Source organism: Narcine bancroftii, chromosome 8, assembly GCF_036971445.1.
Source record: "Narcine bancroftii isolate sNarBan1 chromosome 8, sNarBan1.hap1, whole genome shotgun sequence".
NCBI lineage: Eukaryota > Metazoa > Chordata > Chondrichthyes > Torpediniformes > Narcinidae > Narcine > Narcine bancroftii.
In genome coordinates this window covers 162,119,682-162,144,557 of record NC_091476.1, presented here as the reverse complement: position 1 = coordinate 162,144,557, position 24,876 = coordinate 162,119,682, and the positions used below count along the sequence as shown (strand labels likewise).

General features: G+C 37.8%; 1 protein-coding gene and 1 long non-coding RNA gene across 13 annotated transcripts in view; one reads left to right on the top strand and one right to left on the bottom strand.

The window, feature by feature from the left end:
• macf1a (microtubule actin crosslinking factor 1a) overlaps window positions 1-24,876 on the top strand; it is a 535,539-nt gene that overhangs the window by 44,623 nt on the left and 466,040 nt on the right. Inside the window, exon 1 of one of the 12 annotated variants that reach the window (XM_069895727.1) lies at window positions 22,902-23,032. The exons of the other annotated variants lie outside the window; for them this stretch is intronic. Coding sequence (XP_069751828.1) covers window positions 22,987-23,032 — 46 coding nt within the window. The 5' untranslated portion in view covers window positions 22,902-22,986. Of the gene's footprint in view, window positions 1-22,901; window positions 23,033-24,876 lie in introns of those variants that run through there. 12 annotated transcript variants of the gene reach the window in all.
• LOC138741930 (uncharacterized) overlaps window positions 23,679-24,876 on the bottom strand; it is a 103,898-nt gene continuing 102,700 nt past the window's right edge. The window contains exon 3 of the long non-coding RNA XR_011343897.1: window positions 23,679-23,893. This is a non-coding gene — a long non-coding RNA (uncharacterized lncRNA). The remainder of the gene's footprint in view (window positions 23,894-24,876) is intronic.

Sequence of the window (24,876 nt, the reverse complement as noted above, 5' to 3'; positions counted from 1 at the left end):
ATTTAATGAGAAACGTTTGTACATATTTTGGTTGATCTGGTTCATAATTTGAAAAATAAAAAAATATTAAGAATGGGTATGTATGATATATTTGTTAACATTAATTCCTAAGAAAAGACATAAATAACCATTACATTCCTAATTCCTTTCTTACAAACTCGTTCAGCACTGAGGCTTTCCTTGTTTTTTTTTGTGATTGCAAAATATGAATGAGAATGATAATTTAATCTATAAAGTGCAATAGTAACTTTAATTGGTTATTTGGTAAAATTTAAATATCATGTTATTTGTTTATTCTCCTTTTCAGTTTTTTCTCCCTTTCATTGTTCAATACAAAATTCCCTGACAATGAGTAGTTGGGCAACCAACTGTTTAATCTATGTTCCACTCAATGACATCTGCATTGTTTCAGTTATGAAAAGCAGCACAGGTGTGGTGGATAATCCTACCATCTCCAACTGGAAACCTGTCTACAAATGGCATTCTGGATATCTAATTGATTTGATAAAATAGAAGTACAAACCATGCCACTCAGTTTTCCTTGGCTTGTGTCAGTCTGATGCAATTTCACAAATAGTACAAGTGACAGTAAATCTATATGCATAAGAATTTATACAAGTGGACTGTTTACAGTTTTATAAATTGAGGCAAATTTGTTGAATATCAGTATTTTATTGGGGAAGATTTATAAATGCACTACCATAAGATGAGAAATAAATTATGTGCTTCCAGTGTATTGCATGGAACATTTTAAGTTTGGCACAACTGTGGGGGAAATTCATTTTTGCAAAGGTGCTACATAAAAGATTAATAGTGAGTAATGTTGACTTGGAACTCCATCATTAACGTTGGTTCGAAGATCTGTAATACCAACAGGGTCTGCAAGTCAATATATCCGATTTGTGCCACAGCCAATTGGATTATTTAAAATAAGAATTTAAACCAATCATGAAAAATTGACTTGCATTTTAATTGCAAATAATAACGGAATAGTTTGGCTTGTGACTTACTAATGACTGTGGTATAAAACTGAATATTGCCTGTTTAGCGACTTTCTTCCTTCTTATTCTTGACCCACTGGCTGACCTGTTTGCAGAGCCTATGCCAGACGAACCTGCTGGCCACCATCTTTACCATAGTTCTGATAGCTGGATACGCCAATTTGTGCCTTGCGTCGAAGATCTGTTGTCTCCATGCTGCTCGCATGGGGCAGGGTTTGCTGGTGGAGACATCACAGGGGAGCATCTGGTTGCCAGGGACGATGGCGACATCCTCCAGCTGCAGCCCAGAAAGTGCCGTCCTGCCCACCGGGATCTCAGGGTCGTCATGTTGTGCCCTGGCTAGGGCTGAATAGTCTATGCCCTGGGATAGGGCTTTGACAGATTCAGTGGTGGGATGGAAGAGTGCATCAGCCACCATGTTGCTCTTGCTGGCGATGTGTTGGATGTCCATTGTGAACTTGGACACATAGGAAAAGTGCCTCTGCTGCCTGGCCTACCACGGGTCAGACACTTTGTGGAATGAGAAAATTTGTGGTTAATGGCTGCCTTCCAGAAAGTATTGGAAGTGCCTGACCGCCAGGTACAGTGCCAATAGCTCCCAGTCAAAAGTCATGTATTTATGTTCAGGTGGCTGGAGGTGCCTGCTAAAATAGGCTAGGGTCTGCCATTGCTTGTCAATTAGCTATTTGAAGACCCCTCCGACCACTGTGCTGGAGACGTCGACCGTGAGAGCGGTCAGCGCCTCTGGCCTGGGGTGAAGCAGAAGGGTGGTGTTGACCAGAGCATCCTTTGTTTTCTGGAACACCTCCAAGGCTTCCCTGTCCCAGGCAATATCTTTATTTTTCCCTATCATGAGTGCAAAAAGGGGGCGTATGATCTGAGCTGCTGGCAGTATGAATCAATGGTAGAAGTTGACCATAACCATGCCAACGAACTCCTGCAGCCTCTTTATGGTGCGAGATTTTGTGAACCACTGAACAGCCTCCACCTTCTCGGGCAGTGATTTTTGCACTGTACCTGTCAATCCAATGCCCCACTAAGTCGATTGTATTCTGCCCGAACTGACACTCGGCAGGTTTGATGGTCAGCCCAAACTCCTGCAGGCAGGTGAACAGTTGCCTGAGGTGGGCCGTGTGTTCTAAATTGTTGTGGCTGGTAATAAAGATATTGTTCAAGTAGGTGAACGTGAATGGGAGGTCCTAGCCCACTGCGTCCATCAGCTGCTGAAAAGACTGAGCAGCGTTTTTGTGCCTGAAGGGTATCCTCATGAATCTGAACAGGGCGAAGGGGGTGATGTTTGGCTGTTTTGGGATGTCCTTGAGTTTTGATAATAACCCCTGATTAAATTGACCTTTGAAAACACCTGTGTCCCTTCTAAGTTGGCAGTAAAGTCTTGGATATGGGGCACGGGGTATCTGTCTGGCATGGCCTCGTTGAGGCATTGGTAATCACCATACAGCCTCCGCTCTCCTGCTGCCTTTGGGAGCATGTGCAGGGGGAAGGCCAAGGGGCAGTCTGACTACTGTACTATCCCAACTCCTCTGTTTTTTTAAAATTCCTCTTTGGTGAGGGCAAGTTTTTTGGGGGGTAAGGCGGTTAGACCTGCCGTGGAACGGGGGGCCCTTGGTGAGAATGTGGTGCCTTACCCATGCTTTGGCTCCATGGAGGAGGATACATGTGTAGATGTTGTTGGACAGTGTGATAGAGTTGAGGTGGGGGGCTGGTAGTTTGGGTCTCAGGGGCATCACTTGAAAAGTTCTGGTGTGCACCAAATGCCACCCTTTTAAGTCTACCAGCAGGCAGTGGGCGCGCAGGAAATTGGCTCCCAGTAGTGGTCGCGACAGTAAAAGTCTACTTAAATTGGTGGCCAGCAAATTGTATGGGGTTGGTGCGGGTGCCATAAGTTTGTATGGAGGTGCTATTTGGTGTCCTCATTGCTGGGCCTGGTTTGGTGTTCTGGGTGTCATGGACCATGGGGGGAGGAGATTTATTTCAACACCTGTGTCCACGAGGAACCACCTTCTTGACAGAGAGTCCCATGTGGAGGAGGCTGTCACATTGGCCAACCGCCACAGCCATAAACGATGGTTGACCATGGCATTTCCTGGAAATGTGCAGGATGGGCAAGATCATTGATAATAATAATATGGCTAAGTAGGAGTCCACTTGCCTCTCTGTCTGCTGCGACCTTGTTTCCATCTGGGATTGGGGCTCGCCAGAGCACATCTACCTGGACTGTGGCTTTCCTCTGATCACTAAAGTCCTCGTCGTTGATATCCTCGGGCAGCTGTTCCAGAAAAATCTGCTCAAAGAGTCGATAAGGCTTGTGCCCCTCGGCGAGTGTGAGCATCTCGCTCATGATGACAGATTGGGGGCCTGTTTTCCCCCAAACCATGTAGCAAACAGGTGGTGTGCTCGTGCTGTGAAAGCCCAAAAGTGCAGGTTAGTAGCCCTTTTGAGGACACCCTATTTGCCTTGCAATGGAGGATGCTGTAGGAAATAGATAACTCTTGCTGCCTTGTCCTGGTCGAGTGAGCTCACTACGTAGTAGTAACGGGTGTTGTCGGCAGCCATCTGTTGAAGGTGGAATTGGGTCTCTGCCTGTTCGAACCACACGTGTGGCTGCAATGTCTAGAACATTGACGATTTGCTTGGCCTGTCATCTTCAGGGTCCATCTGCCGGTTGGACTTGTCAGGGTCACCAGTGTAGCATGTGCGCTTTGCGAAGAGTGAAGTAAGAAAGACCTACAGTCGAGGTTGAAGACTGATTTATTGCTCTGCCAGCTCAGTTTATATTCACTCCCTGCCTCTGATGATCGGAGTGATGTCATCGCAGTGCCAGCCCATGATTGGCCGGCGTTCCCGCTGTTCCCTGTTATGCAGGAGGTCACGTGGGACAGTGGCTGTTGGTCCTTGCAGGGCCCTTGCGATTGCAGCGTTTGCTGGCCATTTTGTGAGCCGGGTCATGACTCAGTCCGAGCGTCACTACAATACTTTTTTGGGGAAATTTTGAAGGAGTAACAACAGCTTAGTTACTGCTAATGGATAGCAGGATGGTAGGACATGTCTTGGGTTTTGACTAGGTTTATGACGGTAACGCATTTTGTTTGCAATGGGCTGGGCCGGCTTGTATTTTATCCAGGTCAGGATCGTTTGTAGATGTCTGCCATTATTACTACCACAAAATAGGAGACTTTATTTTCAACTTTTCTGCAAATACCTTTGGGTTGTTTATGGAAAATATTCTAAGCATTTGGGGTTGGATGTAAATGGGTTAAGTTTTAATTTTACAATTGTGTAAACCCATAAAGTTTGGCCATTCTGCCATGGTGTTAAAATGTGTGTTTTAAAATATAATTTAGAATGCCAAATGTTATTAACAGTAATATTACGAGAGAACTGATGTTTCAGTTTAGTTAATTTTTTTTTGTCCTACATATCCTCTGTTCATTATCAACATTCTGTATTGTGGAATAAATAAAGCTGTATGGTAAGGTACAGCGCTTTGAAAGTTGGGTGTGTTTCATCTATTGACAAGAATGATTAATTGTGGCACAGACCAACAAATGCTCCATTTTAATTCTATCACTATTATTGGTCTCATCTGGATGAATATCGTGGAACTGCGGCATGGTTTATTAATCAATTTATTTATTTATTTATTTATTGGTTTGTGGATGTCTGGGGTGGGGATGGTTTGGAAGAAGGGAAAAAAGTTTCCGTTGTTAATTACTGTTCAGTAACCCATGATCCTCTGCACAATTGTTTTTTTTTAAACTTTATTTAAGATTTTATAACATGAATAACATATAGGATTACATTTAAAAAATTAAGAATAAAATAATAAAATTACAATACAGTATCAGTAATCTAAATAAACTATACCCTCCCCAATAATTATTACACATTAATAACCCAACTCAAATTAGTCCAACCCCCCTTTCCCCCCCAAAATAAAGAGTGAAGAATTAATAAAGTTAATAATATATGAGAAAAAAACCCACTTACAAAAAAAAACAAAAACATAACCGATTAAAATACTAACAAAAAGAAAAGTAATTAATACTAAGATATCAGACTTATAAAACATATTTAAATCAAACTTAAATGCATATATTTAACAAATGGAGTTAAGATGAAACATATATTTAACTCAAACTTAATATAAAAACTTAGTAAAGTTAGTAACATTATCTATCAAAAATTCTTAAACAATAATCAATTCTTAAAACAAATTGTAGCATGGTGAAAAAAAGGATGAAAAAAAAACTTTCTCTATAGAAATAAACCTTCACCAAATATCAACTCACTTCAGATCTATCATCATATTAGTCACATAAACCACCATCTTAAAACAAAATTCAAACCTCATTAAGCATTCTACAATTCAATTTTAGTACTCTTCCACCATTTTTCCCTTTTACTCTTGAATAGTTATCCAATAAAAGCTCCAATACCACATTTAAATATCCCCAATCATTACGTTAAAATTCAGATATCCAAATAATAAAAACACATCTACAACGAAATCTATATCTTCAACAAATGGAGCATAAACCACAAACAAAATTCAAGCCTCATTAAGAATTGTACAATTCAATTTATAACTTTCACCATTATTCCCTTCGTTCTATAACTAAAATAGCAAAATAATATACACCAGAATTACCACTCCTTTCACCTTAAAGTTAAAGAAAAAATATTAAAAAAAATTTATCCATCCCATTCACATTTAAATTTCAGATATTCCTTATCTACTGAATAAACTTTACAAAAAAAACCACATCAATTTTTAGTTTTTTAAACAATCAAATACTTTCTTATGCTTTTTTTTATATTTAAACAAAAAAAACCCTTCACTCTTTAATCTAATAATATAAAAAAAGGAAAAAAAACAGGTAGGAGGTTAAAAATACCCCCTCCCGTCTAAACCGTGCAATGCGGTAACTCCCCAAAAAAATGGGTGTGAGATAACTCATACGTAGCAGATGACTTTCAGGAAAGTGCCTATCCAGTTCTCTCCCCCAACTCTCACTTCATCTTAAACTAACATCATCATTATTTAATATCCCTTTTTTTTAAAAAAAAACATTAGAAAAAAAAAGGACAACTCTTCTTTTAATCAGCTCCAACTGCCGAGTCACCATTACAACCATTCCTTCTTGGAGCACGGCTCTTTTCTTCCATCTCTTGTCTCCTTAGAGATCGTGGCGGACTATGTCTCTGTTGAAACTGAGTAATTGGCAGCTCTTGAGCAAATGCTATCGCTTCCTTCGGAGAATCAAAGAACTTTGGTTGGCAACCATCTTGGAAAACCTTCAAAACAGCTGGATATCTAAAGGTTGCCTTGTAACCTTTCTTGCACAACAACTCTTTAGCAGGATTGAATTCCCGTCGTTGGAACATGACTCAAATCCGCATAGAAGAAAACTCTATTATTTTGAATCATCAAGGGTGATTTTCTCTGTTGTGCATTTCTAATAGCCACTCGTAAAATTATTTCTCTGTCGTAATAATTCAAGCAACGAACCAAAACAGGTCTTGGACTTTGACCTGAAATAGGTCTTCTACGCAAGGCTCTGTGAGCACGTTCCAGTATTATACCTTCTGGGAAATGTTCTTGACCCAGCACCTGCGGAATCCATTCAGTAAAAAATTTTCTTGGGTCGGGTCCCTCCATACCTTCCGGCAAACCAATAATCTTTATATTGTTCCTTCTGGATTGGTTTTCCAAATAATCAATCTTTTTCACCAAATTTTTATTTTGAGTTTGTAAGTCTTCGACCATTTTGGTCACATCAAAAACTTGATCCCGTATTTCGTCTATATCTTCTTCACACGAATTAAATTTATCTCTCACTTCAAGCTTAAAAGCTCCAAACTCAGCCATCTGTTGAGAATGTATTTTCACCAAAGTATTAAACCTAGTACCAAGTTCAGTCATAATCTTGGATAATCCCTGCATTGTATAAGATAATTTAGATTCAAGATTCACAAAAATCTTTTCAATTGGAAGAGATTTTGGCTCAACGGATTCCTGCTTCTTCTGCATAACCAAAGGATCTTCTGTTCCTTCCTTCATTCTGGTTGCCTTCCTTGTAATATGACTGGGTGTGGAAACCCCAGCCACAGCCTCTCCAGCAATGACTCGAGGTCGCTGGCCGGGGTTTTCCCCAGTCCATAATGTATTAAGCTCTCCCAGTACATCAAGTTGTATAGGTTCTTCTATCTCAAAAGATGCAGTTTGCAGCGCCACCTCTACAGTTGACAAATGCCTTTGAGTAACTCTTTGTTCTAAAGGCTGTTTGGCACCCTCTTTAGGGGGCTCTACCGATGTAACATAGAGCTCTACATCCGAACACTGTACCTCTCTCCTGGGATCCATTTCACGCTGAGTCCCGGTGTCTTTCCTGTAGGTAGGCTCCAAAACTTGAACTTTTGGAAAATGTAGTTTTTTGATGATCTGTTGTTTTTTTTTTGCTCTTTTCCACCAATTGTACCATCACAAGTTAAATCAACAGCACTGAAACCATCTAAACTTTCAAAGAATTTTAACGGGCATTTCTAGACAAAACAATAACATAGACTTAGGAGGGGACTGGAAGGCACGTCTGATCCTTACACCATCTTGCCACGCCCCCCCCCCCCTCTGCACAATTGTGATGTTGCATGTAGATTGAATTACTTCCCCATCAGTTAACTTCCAATCTTGGATATGACTAGTTGTAATTTATAAATCTCAAGATGCCATACCCATCAAGAATTTAATGAATTTCGTCTGGATGGCGTGACAGTAGTTATTAATGCCAGGTACAGATTGGTGCAATACAATTTTCTGCATCAATTGTACCTCACATCACAAAATCTACGTAAATCTAAACCAGAAACTTCAGAATTGTGCTTCAGATGTAGCGAGGAGATTGTATACAGCTAGTTGAGTGGATAAAGGTTCCAAAGGTGAGATCCTTCTGGGAGGACTTGGAGAACATTCTGGGGAAAAAAATTTCAAAGATGGATTTTCCACAGGATCCAGAAGTGTACCTTCTGGGAGACATTGGGTACACGAGTTTCAGTGTCCAAATATCAAATTCAGATGCCTGGAAGGTAACCAGCAAGTGTATTGCGGTTAAGTGGAAGTCCAACTTCCAACTAAATATTACATAATGGAATACAGAAATGCAGAATTTCATTCCCCTGGAAAAAAAATCATGTACAATTTCAGGAGAAAATACGGCACATTCGTAAGAATGTGGCGACCTTATCTGAAACACATAGATACCCAGATATAATTTTGCCCCTTTCGAAAAAAGGAAATGAAACAATGCGTCCCAGCAGGGAAACAATTGGGATCAAAGAAGTGGGACGTGGCACAGATGACGTGCTTTTTTTCATTTTTGGTTCCTTACCCTTTTATTTAATTACATGTGAGTTTTTCGCAAGGGTCATTGACCTCAACAGTATTTGTTCAATTGCTATCATTTTATTCTCGGTTGTATCGGGGGAGAGGGGAGTGTGTAGGGAGGGGAAACACAGACTCTGTATGTTATACATAAGTGTTGAAAGAAAGTGTATTGTCTGAATCTATAGGATTCTTTGAAAATAAAAAAAAATTAGAAAAAAGAATTCCGTGCCTTTGGGTATGGGCTGGGGGAACAGATGGTGTGGGAACAAGTTAAAGAATGCAGACCATTTCAAATTGTCTTTTGTTATTTTGTGATACAGTCCCATTGATATGGGGAAATGTTTTTGAATGTATTAAGAACTCTTTTTGGATTCTTGCATGTACATACAACTTGTTTGCGATTCAGAAAGGTTGTTAAATCAATTGTCATGAACAAGTCATGAAATTCAGTGCTTTGCAGCAGCGACATAGAGCAAACGTTCGTATAATAACCATCTTACAACGTACTATAAATTTTTAAAAAATGCACAAAATGTAAGACATTGTCTTTGGTTCATTGATTATTCAAGAATCTGATTACAATGGAGAAGAAGCTGTCCTTGTGCCATTGAATGCTTGTCTTTAGGCTCCTGTACCTTTTTCTTGATGGTAGCATCATAATACATCCATGGCCTGGATGGTGATGGGGGGCCATTGAGGATAGAGGCTGCTTTTTTAAGACACCACTTTGTGTCGATGTCCTCGATGGAGTGAAGTCTGGTGCCTGTGATGTCACAGGCCGAGTTAATAACCCTCTGGAGTATATTCTTGTCCTGAGAGTTGGCACCTCCATTCCAGGCAGTGATGCAACCAGCCAGAATGCTGACAATGGTAGAAGTTTTCGGTGACAAAACAAATCTCCTCAGACACCTCACAATGTGGTGCCTGATCTAGTTAATTATTTTGCAAGCCACTGGTGAACCTTCTTTGGGATCAACATGGAGGCTCCAGGATAGATTCTTTGAGATGATGGAATTTGAAGTTCTTGACCCTTTTCACTACGGAGTCCTCGATGAGGCCTGGGTTGTATTCCCTTTCCCTTGACCTCCTCCTGAAATCCACAACCATCTCCTTGGTTTTGCTCATGTTGAGCACAAGGTTGTTGTCATTACACCATTCAACGATCAGACTTATCTCCCTCCTGTACGCTTCCTCATTGCCGTTTGTGATTCTGCCGACAACTGGTGTCATCGGCAAACTGGTAGATAGCATTGGAATTTGCCTGGCAACAGTCATGGGTGTATAATGGTGGGCTAAGTATGCATCCTTGGGGTGCACCTGTGTTGATAATCAGTGAGGAGGAAACCTTGTGGTCTTCTGATGAGAAAGTCAAGGATCCACTTGCAGAAGAGGGTACGAAGGTCTAGAGTTTGTAGCTTCTTGACCAGCATTGGGGGAATATTGGTATTGAAGGCTGAGCTGTACTCAATGAAGAGCAGCTGTAAGTATGAATTGCTGTTTTCAAGGTGATCCAGAACTGAGTGGAGAGCCAGCCCTATTGCATCTGCTGTGATGTTAGGCGAATTGCCAAGTGGACAATTTTGATCATATCTGTGACCAGATAGAAAAATTGCTTTTCATTGGCAAAGTTATTTTTTTTCCTCTAATCATTTTGTTTTTTGCATGTGATGCCTATATCTAGTTAATTATTCAGCAATAATTGGGTTTTTAAACCAAAACCTTTAAAGTTGTGCAATATAAATATGACTACACTCATCCAGAGCTGCTTTGATATTATTTATTATTGAATCAGTGTAGACAGTGTTTATGTTCAGTCTGATTCACTTATTTCATGTTTGTACTGAATCTTTTATCTTTTAATGTACAGCTTTTTAAAGTCTAATTTTTCTTTAAATGTATTTAAATTTGAAAAATTTCCAGTGCATGAATGTTGTTATTTTCATGAGAGTGTGATGTTTATCAGTTCTGAATAAAAGTAGAAAATCAAAATATTCTGAAGTGAAAACTTTTTTAAGTTGGGAGTAGTGTTAACATTTGAGGTGATTGACTTTACATCATTATTGGGATCATTGGTGTTGGATATGTTGAGAAAGCAGGAGGGTAAGAGATATAAAGAAGGAAAGGTCAGGAAGCGTGCAAGGCAGGAAAGATGAAATGCCAAAAACTCTTAAGTATATTGAAAATAAATATTTCCTCACTTTCCTTCCACTCCTTCTAAATATTAGGCATCTGGTAGTGAGTTTCCTACAATTGTCTTATCGTGAGGTAGTCCTTTGTAACTGATTATTTCTGTATATGAGTGATCACTTACTAAATGTTCTTACTGTGAATGAAAGACAAGATATAGCAAGCTGGTGTAATTGGGTCCGGCCAAATGGAATGTTAGAATAATTCCTGGAATCTGTATGGTAGACAAGAGGTCTGTATTTGAATTTGTGTGCTAAGTACAGAATCATCTGTTCAATATTGTATCATCCAGGAAGCCAACTGCGGCATATTTTGGATTTTGAGGGACTTGAAGCAAACCCATAAAGGGCCATGCAGATATCAGTAAATGACCTTATTGTACAGTCATGCAAAGCTTGGCAAAATCCTTTGGATATTTGAGAACAGCTATCTGAGGGTTTGATGGCCTTCAAGAACATGTGGTTACTGTTCATTTTGAGTTTTTATTGGATAGTATTTTTGGTGTGAATGCTATATTTCTTAAGATTTGTATGTTGTTCAAATTTTTTTGCTACTTTATCGTGGAATAACATTCTCAGGACTTCCCTCTAATGTAAACTTTGCACTTAGATTTAAAAACTCCTTTTCACCTGTGACAGTATATATAAATGTTTTTGGGAGATAAATTGGGAAAGGTTTGTTAGAGTAGGCCACATGCAAAAACTTTAAAACAGATCTTAGTTAAAATACTGGAGCATGCTAGACATATTGGGGCCCAAGAGCTTTGAAGAGTGTTCAAGAGACTTCACTAATGGATTGTTGTTTACAAAAGGCAACAGATGAAAGATCTTGTCGGTGGCACAGCTAGCAACAGTAGCTGGGACTGGAACAGGGCAAGCTGGGAGCCCATTTCGAAGACGGCCTGGTCAAAGCTCTTGTGGTTCATGCAAGAGGAGAGGACTGGCTGCCTTGGAATAAGTGAAAAAAGGAACTCTGTGGTGACCTGAAAGAAAAAAGGTTATCATCTGGAGAACCCTGACGAGGAAAGTTTCTTCGGCCAGCCACTGAAGTGGCTGATGGAAGTAAATGTACAACAAATCTCTCTCTGAAAACCAACAAGAACCTTCCTGAGCAGTAATCATTTACCTTTCAAACACCAAAGCCTGGTGAACTTTATATATGTTAAATTCTGTGCACAGTATAAGAATTGTCTGCAACCAGTGAACTTGGAGGAATGAGAAGTGAGATTGGACTGTGAACCAAAGAATTTTTCTGAACTTGCACACATTACACACACGTGAGCTTAGAATTAGAAGGGGGTTAAGTAAGTCAATAGTGATAAGTTAAAGTTTGATTCTATTTTCATGTTTAAAGAGAATTAAAAGCAACTTTTGATTAAGTAACCATTTGTCTTGGTGAATATCTATTGCTGCTGGGTTTTGGGGTCCTTTGGCCTCGTAACACTCCCCACTGTGCAAAATGCAAATACTGTTTTCCGGCCTAAAATATTATAATTGTTAATGACTATTAATAGTAAAATGCTGAGATTGCCAATAATGTTTGTACTTTTTAATGAACCATCTCTAATACAAATTTGCAAATATTGATTTGGTTGGTATTCTATAAATGAAGAAATGATTGGAATTGTCCACTTCCTCAAATGGATTCATCATGAACCAATAGAATCTAATAACTTGTGAATTGATATGTAGCGCATGTTTATTTTAGCAGTTATGATTTGAGTGTTTACAACTGCATCACAAGATGCCAAATGGATGGAACAAGGTGCATTGCTCTCCTTTCTCGTCTCCTTGCCAGTAGACTCGATAAATTCAATGCCTTTGCCTTTCTATGGATGTTCTGTGACTTGCTAAGTTTCTTGAGCATTTTTGTTTACTGCAACCTCCACACTCTGAGAAGCTGGTGTATTTGACAATTATGGTTTTTCAGACTGCAGGCATGTAACGGCACACTCAAAGAATTTTGCTGCTAAATGATCCTGTACTGCGATTTATCCTGCAGGACCCCTACAACTTTTTGGAGGAAACCTGCAGTGTAAATCGTACCAGAAAAATTAGTTGATGGTCCAACCACCGGGCCTGTTACACTCGGGTTCTTGTAGTCAAAAAAGGTGCCCATTGTGAACAACCACATGGGCAGTAATTATATTAAATGTTTTTCTGCAATTTTTCGTGACATTGCAGTCTAAAAGCCATAAATGCTTAAAGGGCATCCTCATCAATATGCAAATTAATTGACACAGCATGCAGAAATGAGCTGGTATTGCATTCAACACATAAAGTGGTCACTTGCACAAAACTCCCAAATTAGTTTTAAAATGATTTTAAAGTTTGCTCTCTTAATGAACTCAGTCTGCTGAGTTAAGGTTGAATAAAAGATGGGCTGTGTAGCACTCTGAGGAAATCTTTCTCTTTGTAATGGGTGCTAAAATTTTGGAATTTTCTCTACAAGAGGGATATGGAGACTTAGATATTAATTCAAAAATTTTCATATGATTTCTGGATATTGAGGGAATTAAAAGGTAGGGAACTAATGCTAGAAAATGTGTCTGAGGTAATAAGTCTTAATAATGGAGCAGGTTTGATGTGAAAGTTGGCCTGGATTCTGTTCCTGGTTCTCATGTTCTTGCTGCATTTTCTTGATGTTTAGGACCAGAATGTCAAATATTTCATTTCCTCGGGGAACCCAAGTTCACAGCTGGATTTCATGCAGCTGGCATGATTAATCCCAGGTAATATGGTTGAAGGATTGTGTTTAACCAATGAACAGTCCATGTGCCTGAGTGAAGTTTTCTGTTGAGGTGTTGTCTGAAAATAAATGATTTTAAATATGCAGGAATTTGCAAGACTAACATTTATTTTGCCTTATAAAATCATGAAAGTTGGAGCTTCATTATGTTTGTATGTTTGTCAATGTAGCCTCCATAAATCTTCGTCCGCGAAGCCAAGCCAAAGAGAATATGGAAATGAAGTTAATTGTACTAAATATCATTTTACTACAACTTGATTACAATTTATAATGAACCTTGACTGCCATGGACATAGTGTGCATCAGTAGAACTTTGTAAGAATAGAACAGGTTGTTAAAAAGGTAGGGTATAAATTTGTTTGCCGTGTAGTAGCTACTTCAGAAACTGATTTCAGATCCGTTATCTTAAAAATTTATTGCCTGACGTTAAAATATTATGTGTGGGATAGTTTGAACTCTGCCTCTCCTGGTGGTGATTCCTTAACCTTCCACTTGTGCTTGGCTTTCTTGTACTACTTGGAGTCTGTTGAGCAAGTCCAGCCCTTCCTGAGTGGGATAAAACCAGTGGGTTTAAATATCAAGTTTCCATCGAGATGTGTGTTTTGAATTGTTTAATTTGTCAGCAATAATCAGGCATTTGGGAGAACAATAACTTTAAATTTAATTTTTAAAAACATATTAAGTAACTATTATGAGTAATTATTATGTCCCCTGTTACTGTCCTAATCTCACAATTTCTTTTTTAATGTTGTGAACGAGCTGGAAAATGCCTGCTACTGATCATATATTGACCATCAGCCTATATTCCCAGACCACTCTAGAAAACTTTTCCTTCTTAAATAAGGGTAGCTGATCATTGAATCTGGAGGTGTTCACTTGTAAACTTTATCTGGAATTCTATTTTAGCAATTTTTTCTCCCAAGAATAAATATCATTAACCTTTTTAAAAAAAAAAATCTCTTGCAAGGCAAATGTGACCTCTCATTGATAAAGGGTCCAAAAGTCTACAGAGTACTTCATCTGTACTCTCATCAAAATAGTATAATAGTATAGAATAGTACAGGTACACGATCCTTTATCCGGACATCTAAAATCCGGAAAGCTTCAAATTCTGGCAAGTAGCGGTAGAGGGAGGCGGTCAGTGATTGGGGGAGGTGGCCAGGCGACTGGAAGAGGGTGAAGGTAAGTAAGGCAGCACAATTCGGGTGGGCTTTCCGAAATCCAGAAAAATTCGGAACACACTGTTCCCCAAGGGTTCCGGATAAAGGATCGTGTACCTGTAGCATGACTTCTTTACTATTGTACAATAAACCCATGAAATAAAGATTAATATGCCAATTAGCTTCTTAATTTGCTCTGTCTTTGAAATAAAGATGCAGAGACTCTTTCAAATATAACCATATAACAATTACAGCACAGATCCACATTTACTAATAACTTTTCTGGGGACAAAATAGATTTTCTGATCTTCCTAGTGAAAATGAGATAATTTTGTACTTGTTAGATTATCTCTACACTCTCACCACTTCCCAGCACATAACAAATAAAATATTTTCATCTATTATCATTCCTCAAAAGGATGAGATGGACCTTCTTTTGCTCACCAAAAGCATTGACAGTTTTCTACATTTTATGACTGCTCCATATAAGAATCAGTCCAATTAGTGCTGCGGAAAGAAAAATTCCCACGCTGTTCATTTGGAATATTTTTAATTTTCCTTTGGAGACCTTTTTTTTTCAAAAAGCAAAGATTTAATTTCAGATGAAATTAAATATGCAGGAATTTGCAAGACTAAAATTTATTTTGCCTTATAATGTTTCTATCCATTTCTATATTAAAAAATGGTGTCAAAGCTGTGGCAGGGCACGGCGAGGTGGAAATGTATCACCTCTCATTTCCAGCCCGTGACCTGTCCAACATGGAGATTTGGCAATGGGGATAGCCTGTCCCTGTGACTAGAGTAAACAGAAATCCTGCGTAAATGGCAGAAAGAATGTTGAAACTCAGATCACCCATTCATTCCTCTATCTGAGCAGTCGTCTTTTGTCTGATCTGTGGCAGAGTTCAGTGCCTCAGAACCCACATAACTGGAATGGAAGCATTTCATCAGATGCTCCATGCCACTATGGATGATTTGTGTTTGCCATTCACTCAAATACTTTAGCCATGTATTGTATTTTTTTTACCAGGAACATGGGAGTTTTTCCAAAGTGTATTTAACTGAAAATATTGTAAATTCTTAATTTTATGGGAGAAATTGAGCTCCACATTGTCCATTGTGTTGTGGATGGCTGAACTGAGCAATTGTTGGTGAAATCTCTACCTTGTGTGAAGATGTGCAGGGTCAGAAGGAATGTGCACAATTGATTTCCATTATAATTTAAAAACTGCAAATTGAATGCAGTCCTTCCAAGTTACTGTAATTTTTAACATAATTATTTTGGCTATTTCCAGAAACATGATACAGTGTTAAGAATTTGTCATTTAAGAATTTTAAATTGGCATTGTATCTGATGTAGAGGTTAATTTGCTCTGCCATAATTTAAAAAAAAATGACTAAGTTGGAGCTAAAAGACCTTCCTATGCCTCGAAATTTAAAGTAATTTATTAGATGCAAACACTTCAATATCACTGAGACCATGACCACCAATATGTAAAGAGTAGGACCTCACCAATAGCAATGACCAAAAAAAAACGGTCTGTTCAAGAGATGAATATTTTTGTGAAATGAGCATAAATATAATATTCTTCAGACTGTTTTATTGGATCCCCTTTGTAAATGCCTCACCTTTAAGATGGTACTGTTGATAGTAAAATATGTCTGCAATAGATTACTAAAATTCAATTGGGGAAAAAAAATGGAAAGTTACCAGGTGATTAACACTAGTTGTTTCAGTGAAATGTTAAATTTGTTTAAATTTTGTTAGTTATATTATCATTTAAATAAAATTTGACACACTGCTATACAGCTTTAAATAAAAGCTTTAAAATGTGGTTTGTTCGTTCAGGTGCCTTGCCTTTCGGCGTGGGTGATCATGTCTCTCCATCCATCACTGTCTCTGATCCTCTGAATTGTATTGTTACCTCCCTGTTTCTAACCATGATGTTTATCTATCATTTTCGTTCTCTGTCGGCCTCTGCTCTTTTTCCTTCCAGCTTTCCAGTTGCAACTAAATGCTCTGATGTATCTCTTTGCATGATGTGTCCAAAGGATTTTGATTCCTGTTTTCTGATTAATATAAAAATTTGGTACAATTTCTATAAATTAGTAAAATGTGTGGTGGCTTCTCTGAAAATTCAGATTTTCAAGGAATGTCGTTTCTGAACACTTCTGTTTGTAATTCAGACAGACATGCAATTGCTGCTGTCTTCCTTGAATAATTACTGAAATAGCTCCTAAGCCTATAGCTCAGTTGTCGTTCACCTGTCTGTTCACAGTAGTTTCAAGAAAGATTTTTGCAGACAGCATCTGTCATTTGATATTGAAGACTTCCTTTCTACTGATAGTTTGTTGAACACAGGCATAATTATTAAAGGCACTGAGTAGTTGGTAGTGAATATTTTGTTTTAAATGCCCCTTGCTATAATTCACTGAATGAAATTGTCATCCAGGAAAAAATATATAGATTTTGTAAATAAATGAATTTTTAAAAAAAACTTGATTTTGATACAAAAACAGGTTTACTTGAATAAACCCACAATCTTAAAACAAACTATAATCGACATGACTTTCAATTTCAGTTCAGTATATAAAGCAAATTTGGAGTACTTGTGCATTAACTGAATAAATTTTTTTTTAAAGCCCTGCACTATTTGTGACAGCTATTAACTAGATGCTGAAATATCTGGGGAAAATATTTTCTCACCTGTTTGTGTCATTTAAAACAAACATTCATTGGATTTGTATGGCAGAAGTGTAATGTTACCTTAGTTACAACCTCTGATCCACAGTGAGGTTTCTGTACAAGCTAACCATTTTCTAGTTTACAGTTGCAAGGGACAGAATTGTACACTTGCAGGTTAATCTGTCACTAAACTGTGTATTCTTTAGGTTATAAAAATAGAACAGTGCTTTTCAGTTGATGGCATATATTTGTAAAATCGGTTTAACTTTTGTTTGTGTGCCAGTGATTAATTTTCTGAGGTTTTGTGTGGCATAAGTGCTTGTATTTATTCAATAATGAAAAAAGAATTGGCCCAAATAACTCCTTATTTGTCACCAGAACCTTGATGTATGTCAATTTCTTCCCTGATTGCATGTCAAGATTAATGCACTCATTCCAATAGAATCAGATGGACATTTTGGAATGTCCTCACTGCCATAACCTGTAGCATAAATAATTCAATCCACATGTCAAATGACACTAGAATATTTCAAGATGCATTGGAAAGTAACCTTCCTTGAAGTTTCTTGCGCCATGCCCAATAACATTGAATATTTTCAGAGAATCATTTAATGTATATGACATAGAGGGAAACCATTTGGTTCATCATAAAGATGTGTAGATTAATCCTGTCTTGCTGCTCTCTGTATGCTGTTCTGCAGATGGTGACATTCCCCAGTGGAGAGAATTTCTGCCTCTATGGTCCTTTCGGGTAAGAGTTCCACACCCCATTACTTGATGACTAAAATTGCATTATTTTTGTAAGTGATCATATATTTTATACAAATTAAATCTATGCCCTCTATTTACTAATTTTTGTGCTAAAGGATTTTCTCTTTTCACTGAGTTTTGGACACTTTTGATTAAATCCTTCCTTTGTTCTAACAAAACAATCCCAACCTCTTCTGGCCCCAGCAATGTTCTTGTAAATCCTCCTGTGCACTGTCATATCCTTTAATGAGGTTAAACTGTAATGGTGTTCAAGCTGTGGCCTAATGTTTTGTACAGTTCTTCCATGATCTCCCTACTATTGCATTCTATAAAAACATGCAAGTAGCCTATATTGCTTCCTTAACCTTCCCGAGTTGTTCTTGTCTTCAAGGATTTGTGGACAAGCACTTAAAGGCCCTTCTGTTTCTCTACAGCTACTTTAGTATTGAATAATTCCTCCCACTAACCAGTCATTCTTCACAGACAGAACTATATTTGCCTAAATTTTTCTTGGTCCATTTCCTCCATTGACTTTTTCCTCTAAAACTTATTTTTTGGCAATTTTTGTATCCTATTGACAAAGTTAATTGTGGCCTCCACATTTGAAGTCTAAATGATTAGTATCTTCCACAAAAAAATCTAATACTAAGCACTGTTGACCACTCTTCTTCTCCTCTCCTCCCCCCCCCCCCCCACCCCCAATGCTGAAAACCAACTCCAGTCACTCAAATTCCCATGGATAATTATCCTATGCTTGGGTTGAGCCTACTGTTACGTTGCAGACCAGCAGCAATAGAAATACACCAAGACAGTGTTAGTTTTTTATAATCTATTTATTAATAACTATTATTAATATAACATATTAGTTAAATCAAACCTAATGGGGTGTGTGTGTGTGTGTGTGTGTGTGTGTGTGTGTGTGTGTGTGTGTGTGTGTGTGTGTGTGTGTGTGTGTGTGTGTGTGTGTGTGTGTGTGTGTGTGTGTGTGTGTGTGTGTGTGTGTGTGTGTGTGTGTGTGTGTGTGTGTGTGTGTGTGTGTGTGTGTGTGTGTGTTTAAACTGATGCCCAGAAGTAATCATTGAAAGGTTGGGGGGAAAATACTTCCTTGTAAAGTTTCTTGCTGAGTAATATCCTTACAGACAAATGGTTGTCACAACTCTGCTTTTCTTTGTGTGGTGGAAACAAAACGTGTGACTTGCATGATGCTTTCACAAACCTGGTATGGATTAGTCAAAGTGACCTTTCCTTTGGTCACTGTGTGGTTCAATAATTCTCGTGACAGAGAGAATCTGCCAAACTGTCCATTTCACAGGGTCACTCAACCTCAGTGTTCCATGAGATGGCTTGTGGTCAATAATGAATGCTGTTTCCTTCAGTGTGCCAGTCCCGTGACTCTCTCACCACCTGTGTCCCTGAATAAAGCAACAAATGTTCCAGTCTCCTCATAGCTATGAATGGTTGCAGCTGGTATTAGCCTTTAAAGTGATACTTGCACCAAATGAAATGGGAGCTTGTAGTAATACAAAGTTTAAATTAATATGTTATCTGCCCATGGAACTCATTGCCTTTTACTTGATCAATCTGCCATGAGAATGAAAATTCACTTATACAACATCAAGTGCAAAACCACAAGGAATCTCTGAGACTACAGGAGCAACAGTATACAACAATTGTATTCTATCCTGCAGCTAAATCTTCCTTAAATTCTTTTATCCACCATAAAATAATATTGAAAAATACTTTTTCTTCACGAGTCTTTTAACATTTTCAGACTTCAAGCTTTATCTACATTGAGCATTATCCTCAATCTTGCAGACTTTTAAAGGCATCTTTGCAATCTTATCCATTTGCCAAATTTGTAGATCTTTGGTTACTGGGAAAACAATTAAAATGTTTTCAAAAGCTTATTATTAACTTGGTATACCACAATCAAAACCTACAATTACATTTGCAATAAACTATGAACAAAACATCTGTATGAGGGGAGGAAAGTTTAGGAGAGAGGTCAAGATTAAGTTTATTTTTAAACCGTGGTCGCCTGGAATACATTTCCAGGAGTGGTGGTGGAGGCTGGTGCAATAGGCTCTTAGACAGGCACATAAATGCAAGAAAAATAGTTATGGGTTTAAGATAGGGAAAGTTTAGGTAGGTCAGTGCAATATTGTTGACTGAAGGGCCTGTACTGTAATGTTCCCTCTATAACTACAGTATGTAAAAAAAAAGGGAAATAAAAAATTATAGCTACTAAGCTATATTCAATAAGATGCATAATGATGGCTATATTTAAAATATGCATCAAATGTCAAGAGTTAAATTTTGAATTGTGTACAGTGAAGGAAAATACAAGGTGTAGCTTATGACGTACTGTAATGTAAAAGCCAGTTTTGGCTAAAGCAATAAATAATCAAGTATATAAACAAATTTTTGAAGATGATTAAGAGGTGTACCTGGGACCTATAGGATAAATTCCAAGTTATTGAAAGAGGTGAGTAAGATAATTGCTGGGGCCTTTTCTAAGATCTTTTAACATCATGAGTAAATGGAGAACTGGAGAGTAGGCATTGCTTTACCATTGTTCAAGAGGGGAAATGGGGATAATCCAGGAAAAGTAGGCCAGCAATCCTCTCATTGGTGATAGAGAAAGTATTGGAGAGGATACTTGGGGATAGGGTTTGTGCACATTAAGGAAGGTCTGGTTGGATTAGCTATAGCCAGCATGGCTTTGTGCAGGGCAGGTTGTGCTGCACTTTGTGAGGCAAAATATAAGCACACAATGAAAACAGTTAATGGCAGAATGCTTTAAAAAGCTTTGTGCAGAGGGATCTGGGAGTTCGGGACCGAGCTCTTTGAAGATACCCGTGCTAAAGTAAAGAGGTGTATGTTTTATAATTATGTTATAAAGATAACATAATACAAATTCAATGCAGCCACTCTGGTCATGTTACAGGAGCTATTTTCTGATGTTTTTGGAGCCCTATTCATGTTTTCTTTACTCTTGTTACGAGCCCAGAGGACCCCAAAACCCAGCGGCAATAGATATTCACCAAGACAAATGGTTACTTAAACAAAAGTTGCTTTTAATTATCTTTAAACATGAAAACAGGATCAAACTTTATCTTATCGCTATAAATTTGACTAACCTAAATTAACCCCCTTCTAATTCTAAGCGCAAGTGTATGTAATGTGGGTGTAAGTTTAGAAAAGTTATTTGATTCACAGTTCAATCTCACTTTTCATTCCACCAAGTTCACTGGTTGCAGGCAATTCTTATACTTTGGACAGAATTTAACATTTATGAAGTTCACCAGGCTTTGGTGCTTGAAAGGTAAATGGTTACCGCTTCGGAAGGTTCTTGTCTGTTTTCAGCGGGAGATTTATTGTTTGCTGGACACCCACAACTGATTCCTTGTAATCAGCCACTTCAGTGTCTTGACCGAAGAAGCTTTCCCCATCAGGGTTTTCCAGATGATAATCTTTTTCTTTCAGGTCACCACAGAGTTCCTTTTTATTTCTTTTTTCAAGTTAAATATTAAGCAGCCGTTCCTCTCCTCTTGTATGAACCACAAGGACTTTGACCATGCTGAACTAAGCACTCACAACCCATCTTCCAAAAGGGATTTTTCCACAATCTTGCCAGCTTGTCCTGTTCCAGTCCCAGCTGCTGCTGCTGACTGTCAAACTGCAGAACTGATCTCCCTCTTTCTCTCTCTGAGAGAAAAAACCTGTTTGACTCTCTCCGTTTGCAAAACCACATGACCCTCTTAGACAGCCAGACAGCCTGCGGCTCCAAGATCGCTTTCATCTGTTTTTTGTAAACAACAATCTATTGGTGAAGTCTCTTGGACACTCTCCAAAGCTTTTGCTAAGGCCCTTGGCGCCTGTCTAGCATGAGCAGAGCTCCAGTATTTTAAATAAGATTTGTTTTAAAGTGTTTGTATGTGACCTGCACTAAAAAACCTGCCCCAATGTATCTTCCAAAAAACAAATCTATATACAATACAAACACAACATAATCTGTCACACTCTGTTGATGCAGTAACTGAATATTTGATATAGTGGATGTGAGTTGTTCAAACCAAGCATTGATGAGTAACTTGTTGGAGACGACTTGCTAATTGTTTGCATTGGATCCCTTTCAGTTTTCAGATACCTGTATGTACAAGAGTTACTGAAGATTATAAACTGTAAAAATAAATTGAAACATTTTGAAGTTAAAACCGAAAATTCTTGGAAATATCTAGAAGCATCAATTAAAAGTAACTTCTGGGTGTTGTCAGTCTGCAGGCCTGGAATCTCTTTTGAAATCCAATGGGATTTTGGATCCTACATGTGATCAGAATGGTACTTCTGCCTCAGAATAAAACTGGGGAGTCCCAATTAGACTTAACTGTCCCACTAGACCCTAGGCAGGTATGGTAATGCATCTATTGTCAGCTGTCACTCCAAGTCTCAAACTAAGAGAAGGTTGAGATGCAATGAAAAATGGAAATTCTGACTAGAACAACCACCATGGTTCATTTCCTTGTTTTCTGCGGCAACCTTAATCATCACTGGTATCTTTTTCTAAGAATCAGTATTTTTGAAAAAAAAACAAATATTTTATGAACTTTTGTATCTGTTTTAGTCCCATATTTTAAAGCAACATTGAACTGTGTATAATGAAGTGTAAAGGAAATTCTGTTATTTCTAAAATTGCAAACTGACCACTGGAATTTGCTGGCACAAGTAGAATCCATTCCACCTGAATTCATCAAGTGTAAAGCTCAGAAGATCATTTCCAATCTGTATAAATCACTGATAATCTTTTAAATTACACTTGATATTAAAATGCAGGTAGTAATGCAGAATAAAATGTTTAAAATCATAAACTGTTTTGAAATTTGAAGTTCTGGCAATATTGAACACTAAGTGAAGAGATATGTTAATTTGTTTCGCTTAAATAAACAAGGAAGTGGAAAGAACTGCGTCAGTTCATGGAATCGAGGTCTTTTTGTGCTGTTAGGAAGACTTGCTGTATTTTACTGCTTAAAAAGTTCTGGAATAGTTATCTTGATGAAGTCCTATCAAACTTTTATGCAGGTGATTGTAACATTGAAGGGTAAGTTTACTTCATTCATTTGAGATGTTGTCTGGTAAATTGTCCAGATTTGTTAAGGACTTAGTCAACTGAATATGTCTGCCTTTTTCTCCACTGTCTGGAATTTCAAGCCACATCTACACTTAAATGCACAGCTATATTTAAGTTTATGAAAAATGTTGTCAATTATGTATGAAGCAATCTTGCGCAAACATTTTTTTGTATCGCATTCAGTGAATAATACTGAAAATCAAATAATTTCAGCAAATGTTAAACTCTTATTTGTATCTTGCCTTAATCTGATCTCCAACACTTGGAGAATGTATGCAATTAAAGCTACATGCTATACGGTCCTTCATCAAATGTTAAAATGTAAATTGTAACAGAGTAAAGTTTGGCAGGAAAATAACTGAATAGAGAAAATTAGAAATGCTTATTCAATTTTTAAAAAAAAAAAAATATTTTTTTCACTTAGATTTCCTTATCCTGGGGTTGGGGAGGGGGTGTAGTATGGGGAAGGAACTACTCCTGCATCTGTAAGGGACTATTCCTCAAATTTGAGATACCAACCAACTGCAAATATAATTTCATTATTACTTCATCTGATTTGAAAAAATACACTTCATTCACCATGTTTAGTGTCAGATCAATTTATACCAGCTTTGTGAAGTTAGCAAATTAGCCAAGAAATTTGTGAAACATTTTTGAGGTTTTATGAACACTAGCTTTTAAGAACACTTAACATATTTTGTATGTTTATTTGTTTCCCCAATGGACTTTTGGACTTCAACGCAGTGGATAAACTTTGGATTGTCATTCACTGTGTAAATTTGGGCTGTTGAGCTTTTTTCATTTGTAATTCTTGTTCCGTCTTCACAGAACCTGCAAAATAAAACTCCAGCAATCGTGTTGGAAGATACAGAATTCAGAGTTCTTGTTCGACTATATATTTCCTTCCTCCCATTTCTTTCAAATTTAAGACTTTGAATCATTCAGTGATTCATGAACAAAATGGTCATTTGTGCTGTTACAATGCTTACAGAAAGCTGGTCAGTCTCCGTGATGACAATCTGAGTAGAAAACTAAAACTTTTGATTCTATCATTTGAAGAAATGTGGTTCTTCGAATACAGGTCTGAACAGACATGTATTGTAGTTATCAACACTGGCTTGTTATTTGATCAGAATGTCCGTACATGTTTTTTAAAAAAAGTTACTTTTTTCGCACTGCATTTACTAATGTAAGCTTACAAGCAGATACCACAATGCAGGACAGAATATCCTATCATCGTGCAAGTTCACATAATGAGTTTACACATTGGTAGCATAATGGTAATGTGCAGTGTTAACTCGTTTCGAGGCCAGTTCTTGGCAGAACATTCAGGATTCTCACTGTCTGCGCTGGAGCCCTTATTACTGTTTTGAGTTTGCTTTATTGATGGTGGTTGCATTTAATTTTCCACATTGAGAGCCTCTGACAGGATAATCCAAAGCTTATAATGTTAAGTAACTGTGATGTGGTTATTTTTGCATTTAATTTATTGTGCCATTTGGGAAATGTCACTATAACAATATTCAAGAGGAGTTTGGTCAATTTGCTCAATTTCTTTCATGCTCTGAATCTATTGTCTTGTGTCCTTGTGCACAAGTCACTAAAAGCCAAGATGCAGGTGTAGTTAAGTGATTACAAAGGCAAATGTTATGTTGACCTTCAGAAGGTTTGGGAACAAAATTAAAAAAAAAACTTGCCTAATTGCAATTAGGGACTTGTTGAGACTAAATCTAGAACAATATATACAATTTTTGGCCTGTTCATCCAACAACTGATGTATGTGAGACTGAGGGAGAGCAGCTAATAGTCATTAG